Source organism: Neofelis nebulosa, chromosome 10, assembly GCF_028018385.1.
Source record: "Neofelis nebulosa isolate mNeoNeb1 chromosome 10, mNeoNeb1.pri, whole genome shotgun sequence".
Classification (NCBI taxonomy): domain Eukaryota; kingdom Metazoa; phylum Chordata; class Mammalia; order Carnivora; family Felidae; genus Neofelis; species Neofelis nebulosa.
This window is the reverse complement of record NC_080791.1, coordinates 21,847,368-21,867,378: the sequence shown is the minus strand read 5'-3', so window position 1 is coordinate 21,867,378 and position 20,011 is coordinate 21,847,368. Positions and strand designations below refer to the sequence as shown.

General features: G+C 37.4%; 1 protein-coding gene across 15 annotated transcripts in view; it reads right to left on the bottom strand.

The window, feature by feature from the left end:
• CCDC15 (coiled-coil domain containing 15) overlaps nt 1–19,712 on the bottom strand; it is a 102,780-nt gene extending 83,068 nt beyond the window's left edge. For 5 of the 15 annotated variants that reach the window (XR_009249566.1, XM_058687182.1, XM_058687190.1 and 2 more), the window contains exons 1-7: nt 19,418–19,712; nt 18,888–19,074; nt 13,660–13,809; nt 13,054–13,245; nt 6,069–6,182; nt 988–1,110; nt 13–729 (exon numbers count right to left, since the gene is read on the bottom strand). Coding sequence is in view for 14 of the 15 variants with exons in the window: in XM_058687182.1 (XP_058543165.1) it covers nt 13–729; nt 988–1,110; nt 6,069–6,182; nt 13,054–13,245; nt 13,660–13,809; nt 18,888–19,067 (1,476 nt within the window). In the remaining variant the exon portion in view is untranslated. The remainder of the gene's footprint in view (nt 1–12; nt 730–987; nt 1,111–6,068; nt 6,183–13,053; nt 13,246–13,659; nt 13,810–18,887; nt 19,075–19,417) is intronic. The other 10 variants (XM_058687178.1, XM_058687177.1, XM_058687180.1 and 7 more) reach the window with 6 other exon arrangements.
• Nucleotides 19,713–20,011: the final 299 nt, after the last annotated feature.

Below are 20,011 nucleotides of genomic sequence, written 5' to 3'. Positions count from 1 at the left end.
ACTCTATTTTACCTGATCTCTGGGTGGAAAATCCTGTACTCTGGGGAGAACACACAGGTCTCTGAATAGAAAATGCTGGTGTTGGTCTCTGGGTAGAAAATCCTGGTCCTGAAATTTGGACTGAATATTCTGGTCTTCGGAGAGAACATGCTGGTCCTGACATTTGGGTAGAATATTCTGGTCTTTGGGTAGAAAAACCTGGTTTTTAGGTAGAAAGTCCTGGTCCTGACATCTGAGTAGAACATTCTGGTCTGTGGGAAGAACACACTGTTCTTTGGGTAGCAAATCTTGGACTTCAGACACAATACTCCCATCTTCTAGTTCAATATTCTGGGCTTCTGGCATAATATCCTGAGTTTCTGTCTTAACAGCCTGGGCATCAGGCTCAGTGGCCTGGGCTTCAGGTTCAACAGCCTGGGCTTCAGGCTCAACGGCCTGGGCTTCAGGCTCAACGGTCTGGATTTCAGGCTCAACGGCCTGGGCTTCAGGCTCAGTGGCTTGGCCTTCCACCTCAACAACCTGGGTGTTGACCTTTGGCTCAATACTCTTAGCTTCTAGCTCAACACTCTGGACTCCTGTCAAATCACCCTGGATTTTCAGCAGATCACCTTGGGCTTCTGGAAGATAATCCTGGGCTTCTGGCAGAATATCCTGAAGGCCTTGAAGATCTAACTGCTTTTGCTCTTCCTCTTTCATCACAGCAAATAATGGATTTTTGAATTGTGCTTTCTAAAAGTGAACATAAACATCAAATAGAGAATGCCAGGTAGTAGCAACACTCTAAGTTTTCCATAAGACTCCTAAAATAATCTCAAAAAGATATAGTGGTCAAACACATTACTATAATAAAATGGAAATCAGGATCTTTGCTCAACTTAACAAAACCAAAATCTATAATCCCAAACCAGTACAACAATACTGGCATCCCTAGTCCAAATCACAATTAGTTTAATTTCTATCATACTATCTCCTTTTACTCAGCTTTACCTGAACTCTGCTGAAAGGTTTGTCCCTGTCTTCAGAAAGGAGATCCTGTTGGTCTCCCCAAAACAAATTTTCTCTCCCTTTTTTATCTATCAAAATAGATGAAGATTCCTCAGAGTCAGGTTCCTACAAAACACACAATCAAAATGAAAAAAGAAATATCTATTACAGGTAGAAACAATGTAATTACAATAAAATCCTAGGCTTCAGCACACTTTTAATATAATTTAGGAAGTAGGTCAATATAATCAAATATTATAAAAACAAGATATTACAAAAGTATAAACTATATACTGAGAACTATAAAACACTGTTGAACAGAATTTAAAAATATAAAAATAAGTGGAATTATTAATTAATTAATATAAAAATTAAAAATAAGTGGAAAAGCATCCCATGTTCATGGATCTCCGAAGACAATATTAAGACATCAATAAACCCTCACATTTACAGTCAACTGATTTTGAACAAGAGTGCCAAGAAAATTCAGTGGAGAAAGAATAGTTTTTCAACAAATGGTACTGGGACAAGTGGTTATTCATATGCAAAAAGAATTAACTTAAAACACTTCCTCACACCACATATAAAAATTCACTCAAAATAGATCACGTAAGAACTAAAATTATAAAATTCTTAGGAGAACACATGGTAGAAAATATTGATGACTTGAAATTAAGCAATGGTTGGGGTGCCTGGGTGGCTCAGCCAGTTAAGTGTCTGGCTCTTGACTTCAGCTCAGGTCATGATCTCACAGTTTGTGGGTTCGAGTCCTGTAGTGGGGAGCCTTCTTGGGATTTTCTCTCTCCCCCTCTCTCTGCCCCTCCCATACTCACGCACTCTATGTGTATGTGTGTGTGTGTGTGTGTGTGTGTGTGTCTCAAAATAAATAAATAGACAAACTTAAAAAAAAAAAAAGATTAAGCAATGGTTTATTAGGTATTAAATCAAAAGCATGCAACAAAAGAAAAAATAGATAAATTGAACTACACCAAAAGAAAAAATTTTGTACAAATGATAGCATTAAGAAAGTGAGGGGCACCTGGGTGGCTCAGTCGGTTGAGCGACCGACTTCAGCTCAGGTCACCATCTCGCGGTCCGTGGGTTCGTGCCCCGCGTCGGGCTCTGGGCTGATGGCTCAGAGCCTGGAGCCTGCTTCCGATTCTGTGTCTCCCTCTCTCTCTGCCCCTCCCCCGTTCATGATCTGTCTCTCTCTGTCCCAAAAATAAATAAACGTTAAAAAAATTTAAAAAAAAAAAAAAAAAAAAAAAAAAAAAAAAAAAAAGAAAGTGAAATGACAATATATAGAATGGGAGAAAATATTTGTAAATCATGTATCTTGTAAGGGACATGTATCCAGAATATATAAAGAACTCTTATAACTCAATAATGAAAAAACAAATAACTCAATCAAAAAATGGACACCACCACATTAGAATAGACACTTTCTCCACAAGACATATAAATGGGGCAATAAGCACATGAAAAGATACTGAAGATCATAAGTCATCAGGAAAACACAAATCAAAAGTACAGTGAGATATCACTTCATACCACTAAGATGGCAATAATCAAAAAGATGGACAATAGTAAGTATTGGAGAGGATGTGGAGAAATTGGAACCCACATATATTGCTAATGAAAAACAGCTTGGCAGTTTCTCAAAAGGTTAAACATAGAGTGACCCTATAACCTCCAAATTCCACTACTAAAAAAAAGAATGCCCACACAAAGACATGTACACAAGTGTCTGTAGCACAGTTATTCATAAAAGCCAAGAGGTCCATCAACTGATGAATGGATATACCAAATGTGATATAGCTATAAAAGGAATATTATTCAGCAATAAAAAAGGAATGAAGTACTGACACATTCTACAATAAACTTTGAAAACATTAGTCAAAGCAAAAGAAGCCAGGTCACAAAAGACCATATATTATATATATTATATGATTCTACTTATATGAAATGTCTAGAATAAGCAAATCTATAGAGACAGAAAGTAGATTAGTTGCTTAGGACTGGGGGTAGGGAAAGGGAGGGAACAGAAAGTGATGGCTAATGAGAATAGGGTTTCTTTTAGGGTTAAGGAAGTGTTATAAAGATTAGATTATGTTGACATTTGCACAAACCTGTGAATACACTAAAAATAACTGAAATGTATACTTTAAGTGGGTAAATAGTATAGTATATAAATTATATCTCAATACAACTGTTAGGAAAAAACACTACTGGTAAATAGTATAGTATATAAATTATATCTCAATAAAACTGTTAGAAAAAAAACACTACTGGACATTAGAATTTTAATCCTTAAACCCAACCTTAATTAGCTATGGATGGCTCTAACAAGCCATTTTTCCCCCCTCTACTCTACATTTCCCTCCCTGATTTTCTATAAATTTCTGGTAATGCAAAGTAGTTAAAAGTCCAAAGACCTTGATGGAACTTAAAGAGCAACTGTTCTTTTGTTCCTATATTTATCTTGAGGGATGATGGTTCCCTACAAAATGCTTTCTTAAAAAAACAAAAAGAAAGAAAGAAAGAAAGAAAGAAAGAAAGAAAGAAAGAAAGAAAGAAAGAAAGAAAAAAAGATACAGAAATAAATGGTCTAGAGAAAGTAATATGCTTATGATACTGGGTTGAGTTTTCGTGAAAGATCTGGAGTAATTTTAACAGATTAGGGTGGTTTAACATAGAATAAAGAAAAACAAGTAGTTAGTTCTACCTCAGATTTACAAATAAATCACTCACACATCAAACATATGGAAGGAAATATGCTGGTAGGAGAATATATTAACTTTATAAATGACCACTTGTTCCTATACCAGCCAGTAACAATTTTAGGAGGCTTATGATTTTGTCTTAGTGACCCAACAGTGGGCAAGCAAGTATATCTTCTAACTGTACCTCCAAATCTGGAATAACAAAAACAACCAGACAGATTCTGAGGTCAGTAAAAATAAGTCTAACAAGGAAATGAAACAAGAGTTCAACCAGGTTACAGATTGTGTCCTTTCTGACTGGCAGATTTCCACTTCACAAAACTGAGGGGGTAGAAAACTATTCAGAATTGAGGGAACAACCACATACATGATATAAGAAATGTGAAAATTTTCACTAATTTCTTAGATCATTCTCATTTCTATGGAGATATGTTTCCAATGTTCTAGCTGAAAAATACACATGTATTCTCTGGAAGCAATAAGCAGAAAGTCTGAATACATCATCATCATCATGACTTACATTTAAATGGCATCTTTGACATATAAAACTGGTTTATAGAAGGATGTTACCTCAGACTTAATCCTTCTCCCTCTACTGGATAAGTATTTAATTCAGTACTTTTTCTGGAAAAGCATCAATTGAAAGGTTTGAACATATTCCACATAACATAAAATATCAGTCTCTAGGATCTGATAACCCTTTTTTTCTGGTTTGCTAGAATGTGTCCAATCACTTCATTCTAATACTACTCTGAAGTCAGTACTGGCACAAACTACAGTCGCCAAATCCATAGTATGAAAACCGTCCAAAAACCAAGCCACTGAGAAGTTTGGTACAAAAGAAATTCTATCTTGAGAGTCCTAACAAGGCAATGCTACAAAAGGGTAACCATACTAAACGTACCTGGGATGGAATGTCTTTTGTGATACACACCATATATTTATATATTTAACTATAAATATCTTACTATCACTGAAGAGGGAAACATAGATTAGTATTCTACAAATTACAAATACATAAAAGACAAATGTTTTTGATGGTTGTGTGGAGATACTTAAGAAAAAATACAAAAACATTTTTATATATATTTATATATACATATCCATTTCTTTCCAAAAACATACACACACACACACACACACACACACAAACACACACATGTATATACATAATCTAGGAAGCAAAACTAAGAAAGAACTAAGAGACAGAGGTGATGAGGGCCACAAAAAAAATAGAGTAAAAAAGATGAGATGGTCCATTTTACTAGATGCTTTCTATCAAAACTTGATATTCATGCCAAAATTAAGTACACACAGGAAAATACATGAGTTTATTTTTAGGATCCAAATCTGTGAACATTGAAATAAACAGCCACAGAACAATATCATTTTACAAGTATAGCCTTAAATATCCTTTTAAGTCTAGCTCTGTATCTATGTTCCAATTATTCACTCTAACCTTGTATTTTGAATCAAAAGAATTTCTTTTTAAAAAATAACAGTATTGGGGCTCCTGGGTGGCTCAGTCGGTTAAGTGTCCGACTTCAGCTCAGGTCATGATCCCACAGTTCATGAATTCAAGCCCCACATCAGGCTCTGTGCCGACAGCTCAGAGCCTGGAGCCTGCTTTGGATTCTATGTCCCTCTCTTGCTCTGCCCCTCCCCTGCTCATGCTCTGTCTGTCTCTCCCTCTCTCTCAAGAATAAACATTAAAAAAAAATGTTTAAATAATAACAGTACTGATTTTTTCCTAACTAGAAAGTAAAATATATACTTTATGGAAAATTTTTTAAATAGGGAAAACCAAGAGAAGAAAATAAAAATCACCTGTACTAACACTAACCATAAATAATCAGTATTAACCTCTTGGTCCATTTCTTTCCAGGCTTTTGTCTCTGCACATAGTATTCTCTTCCCATCGCTTTATCTTTATTTTTTTATTGTTTGAAAAATATTCTACATTTATTTGCTTATTATTTGCTTCCCTGCTAGCACAGATGCTCCTGGAGGGATCTTTGTCTATCTTTTTTTTCCTGCTTCTAGAACAATGCCTGGTAACAACAGACATTCTATAAACATTGGCTGCATAATTTTTTTTTAATTTAGAATATACTGTATATAATTTTGTATCCTACTTTTTTCACTTAATTTTGTATCACAGACACTTCTGTCTTTAGATATTCTTTGAAAGCATATTTTTTTTACAATAGCTATATATGGATACACCATAATTTTTTAACCATTCCCTACCATTGGATATTTCAGGTTATTTCCAATTATTTTTACAGTTCTAAATAATGTTGAGATGTAAATAAATATTTATGTGTACTTTTTACAACAATTTATTAGAAATTAATTTACCTCTTGGTGGGGAAAGGTTTTTCTTCTACCATCTGGAAACACTGACACATTTTTTTTGTTCACAGTCTTAAATGATGCCAGTCGGTGACGAGCCTGTTTCATGGTTTGACTAAGCTGCCAGGGAAAGGGAAAAAAGAGCAAACAAAAACAGGCTAAAGTTTTAATACCAAATTCACTAAGTGTTCCAACAGGAAAACAGGCCCCTATTATTAAAAAATGCCAGACCTAAGACAAGAGGATTACCTGTAAAGGAGACTGTGGTCTGCTGACAGTACTTTTACAACATGACTTTCATTATTCTAAAATACTGTTATTTCATAACTTGATTTAAGGGCTGTTATTCAAATCATTTTTCAACAACATATGCTTTGTATTAAGAATGTACACAAAATATCAGAACCTAAAAGTTTTAATTAATAATTTTAGAAATTATGAGCAAATACATTCTTTATCTCCTATCCATCTTCTCAATAAGGAGTTATTTCTTCGACTAGTCTTTGCATGCCTAATCACTTTTATCACTCCTTGCTAGAGGACTCCATTCCTAGTCCCTCTAAAATCCTTTTTTCCTGTTTACAAGAATCCCTTCTTCACCCCTAACATCTGAAACCTGTAGCTATTCAAAGTCTTTTCTCAAACCCCCCTTCTTCCAGGAAGTCTTTCTAAGTTAACTCAGAACACAAACTCCAACATCTCAACAGAACCCATTTGTTTCAAGTACTCTAAGTAATAGCTGATAATGAGTATTAATATTAAATACATTGACTTTGTGTTCATTCCTTACATCTACCAGGTCATTTCAGTAAGCACCTGTTTTGATCTCTTTTTCAGAAGAGCATAGCCTATTTTATTTTTCACAAATCTGCACAGAATGTTTCCTTAAAGAAAATACAGAAATGAACAAAGTACCATGTTTTAGGCTAAGCACTACATCACGTAGAAGAAAAGCATATCCCTATACTACAAAGTAAAATTAAGGCAAAGTCAGGACCAGTTCCAACCAATCCAGGAAAAGTTAATGATATCAATTCTCCCTGGAAAGTAAATCATGACTATGATTTACAGATATAAATAACAAACACTTTGGTTTTTACTAATGGTGAGCTAGGGATAAAAACACTCTCACTACCGGTGCAGTTTCCCTACAGCATATCACCTGTTTTGTCCTTGCTTCTAAAGGTCTACACCTCTCACCAGAGAAATCAGCTTGAAACATTACTCTTTATTTTACTAAGAGGGGACTTATTTTTTTAAGAAAAAATTTTTTAATGTTTATTTTTGGGAGAGAGAGAGAGAGAGACAGAGCGCAAGCCAGGGAGGGGCAGAGAGAGAGGGAAACACAGAATCAGAAGCAGGCTCCAAGCACAGAGCCCGATGCGGGGCTCAAACTCACGAACTGTGAGATCATGACCTGAGCCTAAGTCGGTTGCTTAACTGACTGAGCCACCCAGGCACCCCTAAGAGGAGGACTTCTAAATTTGGTTAGCAGAATGGCTAAAGGGATCAAGATAGAGGTAATCATACTATAAAAAGAGATATATGTACAGTTAAAGTTATAAAAAATATAGAGCCACAAATGTGCCTGCTTTTACTCATTGCCAAGTATAGTAGATGTTATTGCCCTGCACAATGTGACCAAGGATTCAAAATAGCTGTTGTAACAGATTTAAAATAAGGATACATAATCTACATCTCCCAACAAGTCCAAACCTCTATTAGAGTCACAGATTGATTTTAGTCCCTTAAGCAGGATATTTCAACTGGTCCAGCAGTTGGAATATACGTTATAGTCTTTCCATTTCTCTGTCATTACCATAACCCTTCATCAAACCTCAACCCGAAAGCCCTTTCAAGGACCAGCTATGAGGACTGTAATAGGCTGACTAATGGACACTCAAAGACACCAGGTCCTGATCCCTGAAACCTATAAACGTTACTTTATAAGAAAAAAGGGGCTTTGCAGATATTATTAAATTAAGGATCTTAAGATGAGGAGATAATCCTGGACTATCCATATGGGCCCTAAATGCCATCCCAACTGTCCTTATGAGAGAGATGGCAGAGGAAGATGTGGCATACAGAAAAGAAGAAGGTGATGTAAAGACAGAAGCAGTGATTGGTACAATGTAACCACAAGGAAAGGAAAGCCAGCAGACACCAAAAACTAGAAGAGTCAAGGAACAAATTTTCTCCTAGAATCTGTGGAAGAGACCCTTCATTTTGGCTCACTGAAACTGATTTTGGACTTCTGGCCTCGAGAACTTCAAGAGAATTAATTTGTCATTTCAAGTCGCTAAGTTTGAGGTAATTTGTTAACAGCAGACAAAAATGAATACAAGGACCAAAGTCAATGTTCATAACCATTAAACAAAAATATAGAAAATAGGGGAATTTTACAAATCAAATTATTAAGTGGGCCTCCCAAGCTATAGGCTCACCAATAACCTAGATCTTGCATAAAAAGGCAGGCTGGGATAATGAAGATTCCTTATCTTACATGATGAACTAGGAAGTACGAGAAATCAGACACAGGAACTGAACCTAAAAGGTCCGAAGCTGGAGAAAAGAGGCTAAAGGAGCCATAAGTATGCCTAAGTTTCAGAGCTGTGATGATGAGAATACCAGTTAGTAGAAAAATTAAGCAAATAAGAGAGAAGCATATGTGTAGAGACAGGGAACACTCCCACTTTGCCTGGAACTGTCCAGGTTTAGCACTGAAGGTCTCATGTCCTCAGACAATAAGGAAGGTGGGTCACCCTATGAGAACAACTGAATCAATCAAGTTATCGATTAAATACTAGTTTTGAAGATCAAAGAACCTATGCTGTTGTGATCACTGGAGCTACCTCAGAGCCAGAAAAACTCCTCTGACTCCTTAAGGGAGTTTCTGATTCTGCCGTTATCATCCCATGCATGTTCTTGAAATAAAATGAAGTCTTGCAGGCAAAGAGCCTAACTCAAACAATAGTTTTCCAATGATAGATTAAGAAAACTTATCAGGTTATTTCACATTGCTTAAATCTTTCTTAATTACCAAAATTAATTGGTATTTCCAGGGTTGAAAAAGCTGGAAAGCCTACATTACAAAGAGAGAATAAAAATAAAAAACAAGATAATAAAAGATTCAGTGAGAAATAAAAAGCTGAGATATCCCATGCTAGAAAATAGTGGTAAACTTAATAGTGTATTTAAAAAAAATTATTACATGGTGAGAATGAAACAATGATCAGCTGTTCATTGATTCCCAACCAAAATGAAGTTATCAAGGGACACAACAGAAACTCAATCCCTAGAGATAAATATCAGTCTGAACAAAAGCAGGGGGCTAGGCTAGTTCTATTTTATGGGAACACTTGAAATTTCTTCCAGTTTTATGATTATAGTGGCTAACTTTAGGTACCCAATCTTATCTATTTCAGAACAAGTAGGTAATACCAAGTATTATAAGTGAAGGCTGGGGTGGGGATACAGAATAAGAGAGGTCCTAGCAAAATCACATGTTGGGGTACAGGGCCACATCCAGTTTTGAAGGCCATATTTGAAAAGAGCATATTTGAAAAACTAAATAGCATTCAGAAGAAATCAACCAAGATTATAATGACTGAAAGCATTAGGAATGTAAGAATCAAAAGAGAAAAATGGGGGGCACCTGGGAGGCTCAGTTGGTTAAGCATCTGACTCTTGATTTTGGCTCAGGTCACAATCTCACAGTCATGAGATCAAGCCCTGTGTTGGGCTCCACGCTGATCATTGAGCCTGCTTAAGATTCTCTCTCTCCCTCTCCTTCTGCCCTTCCCCCATGTGCACACACATGTGCGCGCCACTCTCTCTCTCTCTCCCCCCAAAAAAGAAGAGACAGAAATGATAGCTATAATTAAATATAATCAAATACCTGAAGTGTCTTAGAGATGACCATGGTATTTTATTTTCTATTACTTGAGAGTGCAAAACTAGGCCCAATGGGTAAAAATTATAGGAACATTTTGACTTAGTATATTGATAAAATACTTCTAATAATTTCAAGACTTCTAAAAATGAATAGCCTAAAAAGTGGTCAGTTGCTCAACAGTGGCAGTGTTCTAGCAGAAACTAGAGACAATATAAAAAGAATTCTTTAGAGAAAGAAAGGTTAGACTAGATAATGTCTTCTCTTTTCTAACATTTAATTAAAAATGTAAATAAATTCAGGGGCGCTTGGGTGGCTCAGTTGGTTGAGCATCCGACCCTTGATTTCAGCTCAGGTCATGATCTCATAGTTCATGAGTTTGAGCCCCACAAACTCTGTGCTGATAGCACAGAGCCTGCTTGGTATTCTCTGTATCCCTCTTTCTCTCTCTGCCTCTCTCTCAACAACAACAACAAAAAAGATCAACTTTTTAAAAAAGATTTTAAAAAATGTAAATAAATTCAAAGATATTGGAAATGTCAAACATATAGTAGACAGAAGCTATAATGAATCCCACATACACACCCAAACAGTTTTAACATTATCAATTCCTGGCCCATCTTATTTTATCTATAATGCCTTACTTCACTTCACCCTTATATTACTTTGAAGTATACCCCAGATATCAAATCATTTCATCCTTAAGTATTTCAATATGTCAGATGAACTTTTAAAACCCTCCAGCTCCGGGATTCTATGGTTCTATCACTCCGTGGCACACGAAAACTGAAAAGTCCACCAATATTCAGAAAGTGAATTATATTCACCATTTACTCAACCACTTCTAGATAAATCAAGGGAGTTAGTGCTTGAACAATACCTCACTGTCTAGTTCTTAGTGACATCTAGTGGATAAAAACTGCAACAGAGGAGTGACTGGGTGGCTCAGTGTCAAATTCTTGATTCCTCTCAGATCATGATCTCATGTCTTGAGTTCAAGCTCTGCGTTGGGCTCTCTGCTGAGCCTGATTGGAATTCTCTCTTTCTTTCTGCCTCTCCCATGCATTCGCACATTCTCATTCTCTCTCTCTCACTCTCTCAAAAATAACTTTTAAAAAATTTTTTTAAAAAACTGCAACAGAAACAGTAAGATTAAAAAGCATCTAATGTCAAGATGCTGTTTGGGCAAGTTTATAGGCTTAAAGTAGTTTAGGTCACTGAACATTCTTTAGTAGTTCATCTTTTAAGAAAAAAACGGTATAAATTTTTTTTAGTTTTGTAACATTTCAGGCTTTTCATAACCTGATTTCGTCCTATGTAACCTCAATTTTCTGTCATCCTCCTCTATAAACTATCAATCAGAAAGGTTCCATCACTTATTCCCAAATATACCAAGCTCATTATACATTCTACACTCTTAGCTGTTCCTCCTATCTCAAAATTCTCTTCAATTCACCAATTCAATTCACCTTACCAATTCAAAATATACAACTCAATTCCACCTCTTCCAGGAAATATTTCCTTGGAATTGAAAAATTTTTGAAATTCCCTAGTGCAACTTTATCACCAAATATAGCAAATATCTCTATATTCTTATCTAATAGATTGGGGTCTACCAGCTTTACATCTCTACTTGGAAATGTAAACCCCCATAAAGGGTCCTATTTCACATTTCATTCATTCAATGTTTAAGAAACACAGTATATTCAAATATCTGTGAACTGATGTGTTCTACTTATATACTATACAGATGAAGTAAAATCCTCACTACGGTGGGATTATAGCCACAAGCACCACAAAGGCAACAACCGTGTCTGTTTTCATCAATGTTCTATCCCTTATACTTTATGAAGTGCCTGATTCAATAAATATTTGCTCAACAGATTGTTCATAACCTTAAAAAAGGAAACAAAAATGATTTTTAAAATGATTACTACAAGCCAAGCAATGGCAAGAAAAAGTCATAGTTTGGGCAAAGAAAAAAATTTTTTTAAGTATTTCAATATAATATATGTTTATTTTTATTTTTATTTTTTTTTTCAACGTTTTTTATTTATTTTTGGGACAGAGAGAGACAGAGCATGAACGAGGGAGGGTCAGAGAGAGAGGGGAGACACAGAATCGGAAACAGGCTCCAGGCTCCGAGCCATCAGCCCAGAGCCTGACGCGGGGCTCGAACTCACGGACCGCGAGATCGTGACCTGGCTGAAGTCGGACGCTTAACCGACTGCGCCACCCAGGCGCCCCATCAATATAATATATGTTTATAAAGCTTTCCCTAATTATACTAACAACTATACAATCCCTTTATACTTATGACCAAGCACGTCAGCAGTTATGAAATTTTTATTTTTGCATAATCATCATTTTCTACACTTTTGCTCTCCTCTCACTATCCCTAGAAATACATTTTAAATAAGATGAAGTATAATTCCTACAGCAGAGTTGAAGAATATGGTATCGAGTGGACAAAAAGCTCAGGTACACTAAGGAGAGTTGAGTGCACGGTCTCAAGTGATTTCAGTGGATGAACCTACTCATGGTGATTAATTTTTAAATAACAGATAATCAATTACTTAGGATATGTTACTTTTTTTTTAATTCTATGTCAAGAGTTTACTATGTTATTACTTGACCTATAGATCTATTTATTGTGATTATCAGACTAAAGGACAGAAATGAGGAAAAAGAGACAAAAATAATGAATGAAGTGCCCCGTATATGTACTGTACCTTTTTGCAATAGACGTTAGGAATCAGTTCTGTCCAGATACCATAAACAATAACTTACCCATAACACAATTCCAGTACAATTGGGAAAAAATCTATGTTCTTTAACTTAAAGCTCTTTCTCATAAGTTTTTAACTCTAAGAGTTTGGCAGCTTCCTTTAGATGATTCTAAATTGTCTTACCAAAAATAAATAAATTTAGAATATGTATAAAAAATAAACATCATTCCACTATTCCCCACTTTACAAAAGTAAAAAAAAGAAGGTAATTAAAAGTGAAGTTGAGTAGGATACCTCCTAATCTCTACTTCATATTCTAAATATGGCATGTATCTAAAGAAAATCAGGCATAAAATGAGTATGTACTTACAGCCTGGGCTTGTTGTTGGAGTAATTCATTCTGATTCTCTCTATCTTCTAGTCCATCCCCCAGCACCTGGGAAGGAGGTAACCTAGCACTTCCAATTGCAGCATTCAAGTTCTTTGGAAAAACACTTGTTCTTTTAGGAATTAAATGTGCTGGATCTGAGGACTGCATGGCTATAGAGCCTTCTTTTTCTGCCTACACAAAGGAAGAAAGAGTGAGATTCTTCTAGTGAGATTCTACTCCGGGCCAGTACAATCAAATACTACCTATAAGTGGCCCAAAAGACTTTAAATCAGGGTCAAGGATAGAAAGAGGAAAGCTTTAGCAAGCAATGAAACTAATATTTACCAGGCATCCCTAATGTGCTAATAATTTACCTATCAAATTCTCCTAACAACACTGTGAGACAAATATCATAGCCTCATTTTATAGATAAAGAAACTACAGTCCAGAGATGTAATAGGCCCAAGGTGACATAGCTAGCAAGCTGCAAAGCCAAAATTCAAACCCAAATCCAAAATTCTGACATTGTTTTTGATTATTTGGTGAAAACAAAAAAATGAGGCAGAACAACGTAAGAATAAAATATGGTTTCTCTTTTGAACTTACTGCTTCATAAGATCTCTGAAGCTGATGCTTTTTTCGCAACCTGATTTGTTGATTTACTCGGCGTTTGACTTGTCTCTGAAAATGCTTCAGAGCTTCTTGTTTTTTTCTTAGTTGTTCCTTTAGTTCTTCTTCAATCATATATGCTGAAGTCTTGAAAGATGAAAGAAAATAAACTTAAATGTCAGCAGTTTTGCCTGTTAGGACTGTTTTAAGCACAAAGCTGTCAAGGTACAATCCCAACAAAATAATTCAGTTCTATAATCCAAAATTCCCAGTATAGTAAGGAAATCACAGGAGTTCAGAAGCTGATAATCTAGACATAGCTACTGAGTACCAAGAACTCAAACCAAATCAAAAACTAAAAATTGGAATTTTTGTACTCAAATCAAATCTTAATTTTTCATTGAATTGACAACTAAAGTTGCCTTCATTAATTCTTAATGAACCAATTCAAACCTATCTTGTTACACATTTTCTAAAATGAATAAAACAGTCCAGATACACCAAATTGCTCACCGCTCACCAAAAATGTCCTATTATAAAATGCCTTCACACTCAGATTTACGCTCCATTTTTAACCTTCCTGTCATCTCCATCTAGTAAAGGTGGTACTCATTTTTTAAGACCATCTAATAACCAACCACCTTCCATAATTGGTTCTTCCTCTGAGCTTCCTATGCTATAGTACCTCTCATTCTTATTAACATTGAGTGCAATACTTCTCAACTCCCCCATTAGATTAGGTACACTGTGAGGGGAGGAAATGTATTTATCCTCTTATGTTTCTCCTACAGTATATGACACAGAGTCTTGAATATAAAGGCACTCAATATTTGTGTAATGCTCAATTCTAAAACACATTCTAAACGATCTAGAACATTTTATCCCATTTGAGTCCCTAATCAGTATTCACTTTCTCTGAATGCTTTGAATAACAACCACAGGCATAATTAAAAGCAGGTACTTTTTTTTAGAGAGAGAAAGAGAGCACAAGCAGGAAAAAGGAGCAGAGGGAGAGAGAGAATCTTAAGCAGGCTCAATGCTCAGCACAGAACCCAACTCGGGGCTTGAACCCACAACCCTGGGATCATGACTTGAACTGAAACCAAGAGTCAAACGCTCAACCAATGAGCCACCCAGGTGCCCCAAGCAGTTATTATCATTAAAGATCTATTACAAGACAAGCACTTTAACCACATTATATCACTAAATCCCTAAAACTACCTCCAATAGAAGGTATTCTTATTCTTTATATTAAAGATGAGGAAATTGGGGCTCAGAAAGATTCATCTTTAGCCCAAGATCCTACAGCTGGCAAGCAGCAGAGCTACAAGTCTCTCTGACTCCAATACTTATGCCCTATACTGTTACTGCTTGTCTCTTGACTATGTCTCTCTTTCATAAGGGATCTTCAAATAAATAAAATCATACTCCTATCCAGCCCTTCTTCTAACACAGTGATTCCAAATTCTAATTCAGAAAAGTGCCTCAAATATTTCATAAGGCAATCATTAACTCTCAAAATGAAAAGAATTTAAATTCCAATAAAAATTACATTTTCCAAGAAGTCTATCCCATATTCTACACAAGTATATACCATAGGAATAGAGCGTACAAAACAAATATCAAAGAACAATTGGGTAAAATAATTCCAAAGTAGAGATATATGTAGTAAAGACTGAACAACTGACCAAAATTAACTCAGGCTCCAGAAAATTAAAGCCATCCTGCCTCTTTTACGTCCATTGTCTGTCTGCCCCCTTTTACCCCCATGCTGAGATTATTGAACATCTTGTTAGTGTATGACTGATTCCAAATTGTGAATCTCAACTGTAAACCAAAGGTAAGAGTATACCATATTTTAGAAATATATTTTGCTCAGCAAACACCATTTTATAAGGCCATCAGAACCCAAGAACATTGTCTCAGATTCTGGGACATTAAGAGATTCCCAGAGTCAAATAAATTTGAGAAATACTGGCTTAAGCAAAAATAGATATTGTTTCAATTGTACAACTAATTCCTCATAGACATAGACTTTTTGTACCCTAAGGACTATCCAAGGGGACAATATAGAAAGAAGTGTTTCTCGCAACAAACAAAGAACATTTTTGGATAATTCACGTATGATGAAACTTATGTTTAGTACTCACAGTAGTCTCCAAAGATGATCTCCCCTTCTCCCCACAGTGAATCAAGCCTCCCAGTATCAACGCTCTTGTGTAATAATCTCCCATACTGATTGTAGTCTGGCTCTGTATATATCCAACAGAATGAGGCAGAAGCATTGGCTCCATGACTTCTCAAGCAAGGTCTTAAAGCAACTTCCACCTACAGCTCTTGGAGTGCTCGCCCTAGGGGAAACGAGCCACCATATAAGAGTTCTACCCTGAGACCACCATGCTGAAAGGAAGCCCAAACTAGCCAGGTAGAGAAACCATGCGGAAAGAGAAAGCAACCAAGCAAGCCCGCAGCCATTCTAGTCATCCTAGCCCAGTGCCAGACATGTGAGTGAGAAAGCCACCCTGGACATCACAGCCCAGTAGATGGCCAGATGAAGAGGAAACAAGAAATCCAACCAATAGCCAGAATCCAGTAGAGTTGTCCCAGACATCTCCAGCTATTTCAGCTGTCTCAACCAAGAGGATTCAGACATCGTGTTGTAGACGAGCCATCCTCACTGTGCCCTGTTCTAAATCCTGACACACGGTATAATTTGCTTTATGCCACTAACATCTAGGGCAGTTTGCTATACAACAACAGATAATCAGATAAATCATAAAATAATGCGACAGCCATATATGCTGATAGAATACCAGTGTCCTTTGATGCTAATTTAATTAGTGGAAGGGGAGGTCTGAAGCTATGGTATTCTTAGGAATCTCAATGGCTCCTTGAAACTTTGAAACAAAAATGGTTAAGAGTTTCCCTTTAAAATAAGCATGTATTAGGTCTACCACACTTTAAAAGTAACTATTCAGCATTTATTCTGAGCTGACAGAAGCTGCATCTGTCAATAAGAGTGGATTCCCCAGACTATATACACTAAATTGGTAGAGTTCTAGGAAATGCTTGATCAAATTGCCGTTGACTGGTACTGATCAAAATTTTTTAAGTGAGGGAAAGGAGACATATATTTTCCAAGACTAATATTTTGAGTTAAAGTTTGGGAACATGAGACTAAATTCTTTTTAACACAGAAAAAGAAAATTCTGGTGGTTTTTAGGCATTTTGATGCTATATTACAAAGATGCCAGGGGCGCCTGGGTGGCTCAGGCGGTCAAGTGTCCGACTTCAGCTCAGGTCATGATCTCACAGTTCGTGGGTTCCAGCCCCGAGTCAGGCTCTGTGCTGACAGGTCAGAGCCTGGAGCCTGCCTCGGATTCTGTGTCTCCCCCTCTCTCTGTTCCTCCCCTGCTCTCACTCTGTCTCTCTCACTCTCTTAAAAATAAATAAAGATTAAAAAGAAACAAAGATGCCATAATTTGAGCAATGAAAACGAGGTGTCAATAACTTAAATACCAAAATACCTTTGTACCAAACCTTCTTAACTCTTCTGGGGTGTTTCTTACACTTATCCCTTTTCATTCCTACTTCAACCACCCTTTTTTAAAGCTTTCCCTTTCTATTCCTTATCATGAAACAAGTCCTGATGCCATACTTCATGGCTAAATTGTTACAATTATATCCTAATTCGTCCCCCAGAAGCCAATCTATATCTCACCTCAAAAAATTTTTGAAGCAATTAACCTAGTCAAAACATTGTTTTACCATATTTGTCTGTAAATATTACACAATGCATGAAGTCAATCCCTTATCCAAGATTTCCCTACAGCTGTGGTTCCCAACAGCTCCTATTTTCCACAATCCCACTACACATCCTCTCCAATCAATCTAATCTACCCTTAGAATCCTGAATATACCTCCCTCACTTCCTACTCTCCCCATTCTCCTTAATTGGAGAATCTTCCTCCTTCTTTGATTACCTAATTTCTTCATTAAGCTTGCCTGTATCACATCAACCCAAAGTCCTACCTTTCTTCTTAAGTATCATAGCACTTAATCATATACTACTTAGACACTTCAAATCCTTTCTGGAAATAGGCAGAAGAGGAATAAATGAATATATATGAACATACATATAAAAAAATAAAATGAATATATGAAATTGCTTTGTTATTTAAGATTTACTTTAAACATGTCTCATTTCTTCTCTGAGATCAAGGACCACTCATATTTTTCGTCTCATGTTCAGCATTTTGTCTATATGTGCAGAATACCCTCACACAATTTGTGCATTCCATAAATACTTACCAAGTGCTTATATTTATCAGGCACTAAGACAAAGTTGGGGATGGTAAAAAATGAGATTTTTTTTTCCCCTTGTGCTCTGGAAGCTCACACTCCATCAGGAAAAGTAGACATGCATGCATCTTACTATAAATATAATGTGATAAGTGCCACAATAAAATTCCAACAAATAGCTAAGGGGCACAGTTTGGTGAAAGACTATCAAAAACCTTCTTACAAAATTGTCCTCCTGCGCTAATTAGTACATATGAGAGTTATTATGGAAACAGGCGCACATGTAAACTTTGCAAAAGTTTCCCTTCACCTGAAATGCGCTTCCCTACGATCTATACTTACAGCATTTTCATTTCTTAAGGACTAACATAGGCTATATTTCCACACTCATTCATTCCACAAATATTTCCTTGAGACTTACTACATGACAGGACAGGAATGAACAAAATATAAAGGTCCGCGTCTTCCTGGAGTTTATAGTTAAAACTTCCTCAGGATCTCAGTCAGAATTAATCTCTTCTTTCCTTATTCTCTTACTGTATCTGAATCTTACAGAATCTCTATCACACACTTACCATAACTCTAAACAATCAATTCATGTTAAATTAAGTGTGGCAACTGTCATCCCTACTAGCTGCAGGGTGTCCAGAAGATACAGACAGTGCGTATGTCTTGTGCACAGCAAGCAATCAAGAGTTTGTGAAATACAGTTTTGGCAAATACATGTTTGTTCTACAATCCTAAGGCAAGAACATAACTATTTATAAAAGGACATCCCCCAGACAGTTCATCTTTATCTAAGCACCAGGGATTAGAGAAGGCTAATATGAAGAAGAAAAAACAAAAAACAAAAAAACAGAAAGAAACAAACGAACAAAAACAGGGGAGGAACCCCACCACATCTGCATCAAACTGACACTCACATATGCTGGGACTTCCGAACTATCTGGCAAGGCAGGTTCCACCCAGGCCCCAACTGGCACTATAGCCTGGTTCCTTTCGGCCAGCACTGCCAACACGTCCTTGCTCTTCAGGGGGTTTAAAGCCAGGGGCAACCTTGCGGCATTTCGAGGCTTCTTGAGGGGGGCCATCCTTCCTGGCATGTGACCCCTGGATAGGAGAAAGGAGAAGCTTAAAATCTTCAAGCGACTGCGTTAAAAGCTCAATCTCCTAATCCATCAGCCACAGGCTCCTGGAAAGGAGAGAAACCTGGGAGGAGGCAGTAAGTAGCCTGACAGACAGTCGAAGAACAAGAATTCTGGAGAAGAAAATGGGAACAAATGAAAAGCGTTAAGTTTTAAAGACTGCCTTGTGCAAGGAATGGGGATGAGAGGGGAGAGAAAAGGGATCTACTGAGGGAACGAAGACTGTGCCCACTGGTGGCACCGCGAGGAAAGGGAGGAACGACCGTAGCAGCCAGAGAGGAAGGGGGCTGGTAGCGTCGGGTGGGAACCTGGGTCTGAGGCTGAGTCCAAATAACTGCTATCCGGTTATGGAGGGAAGCGATGAATGCCGAGGAGTCCCGAGCCAGATAAAAGCCTGTTTCTTAGGCCTCGGGGGTCCCACTCCTGCTGAGATAGCACCGACCAAGCACCGGTGCACAGGTCGCCACACATTCAAACTACTCGGGGTTCCTAGGTAACCGCCTCCAGCAAACCGCCACTTTCGGGAGGGCCGCCGGGCCCCGCCCAGTCCGGCCCCGCCCTTCGGTGGCCATGTATCGGCCCCTTCCGGTCTTGCATTCCCTCCCCGGGGATGAGAAAGCGTAAGGGGCGGGACTTCGAGCTCCGCGGCAACGTCACTTCCGCTCCATGTCTCATTCAGGGGGCGGGGTTTGGGAAGGCGCGAGGAGCGGGGCGGGGACGAGTGGCTTCGCGGAGCTGCTGAGTGATGCGAGAGTTAACGTGTGTAAGGCCCCTGGTGCAGAGATCGAGACCAGCACAAAACCTGCGGGAAAAGGTTACGTTGAACTGAAGAGCGCTGACTCAGAGGGCCAGGGGTCCCAATAGAGGGAAGCAGGGGAAAAGAATGGAAAAAACTGGGTCTG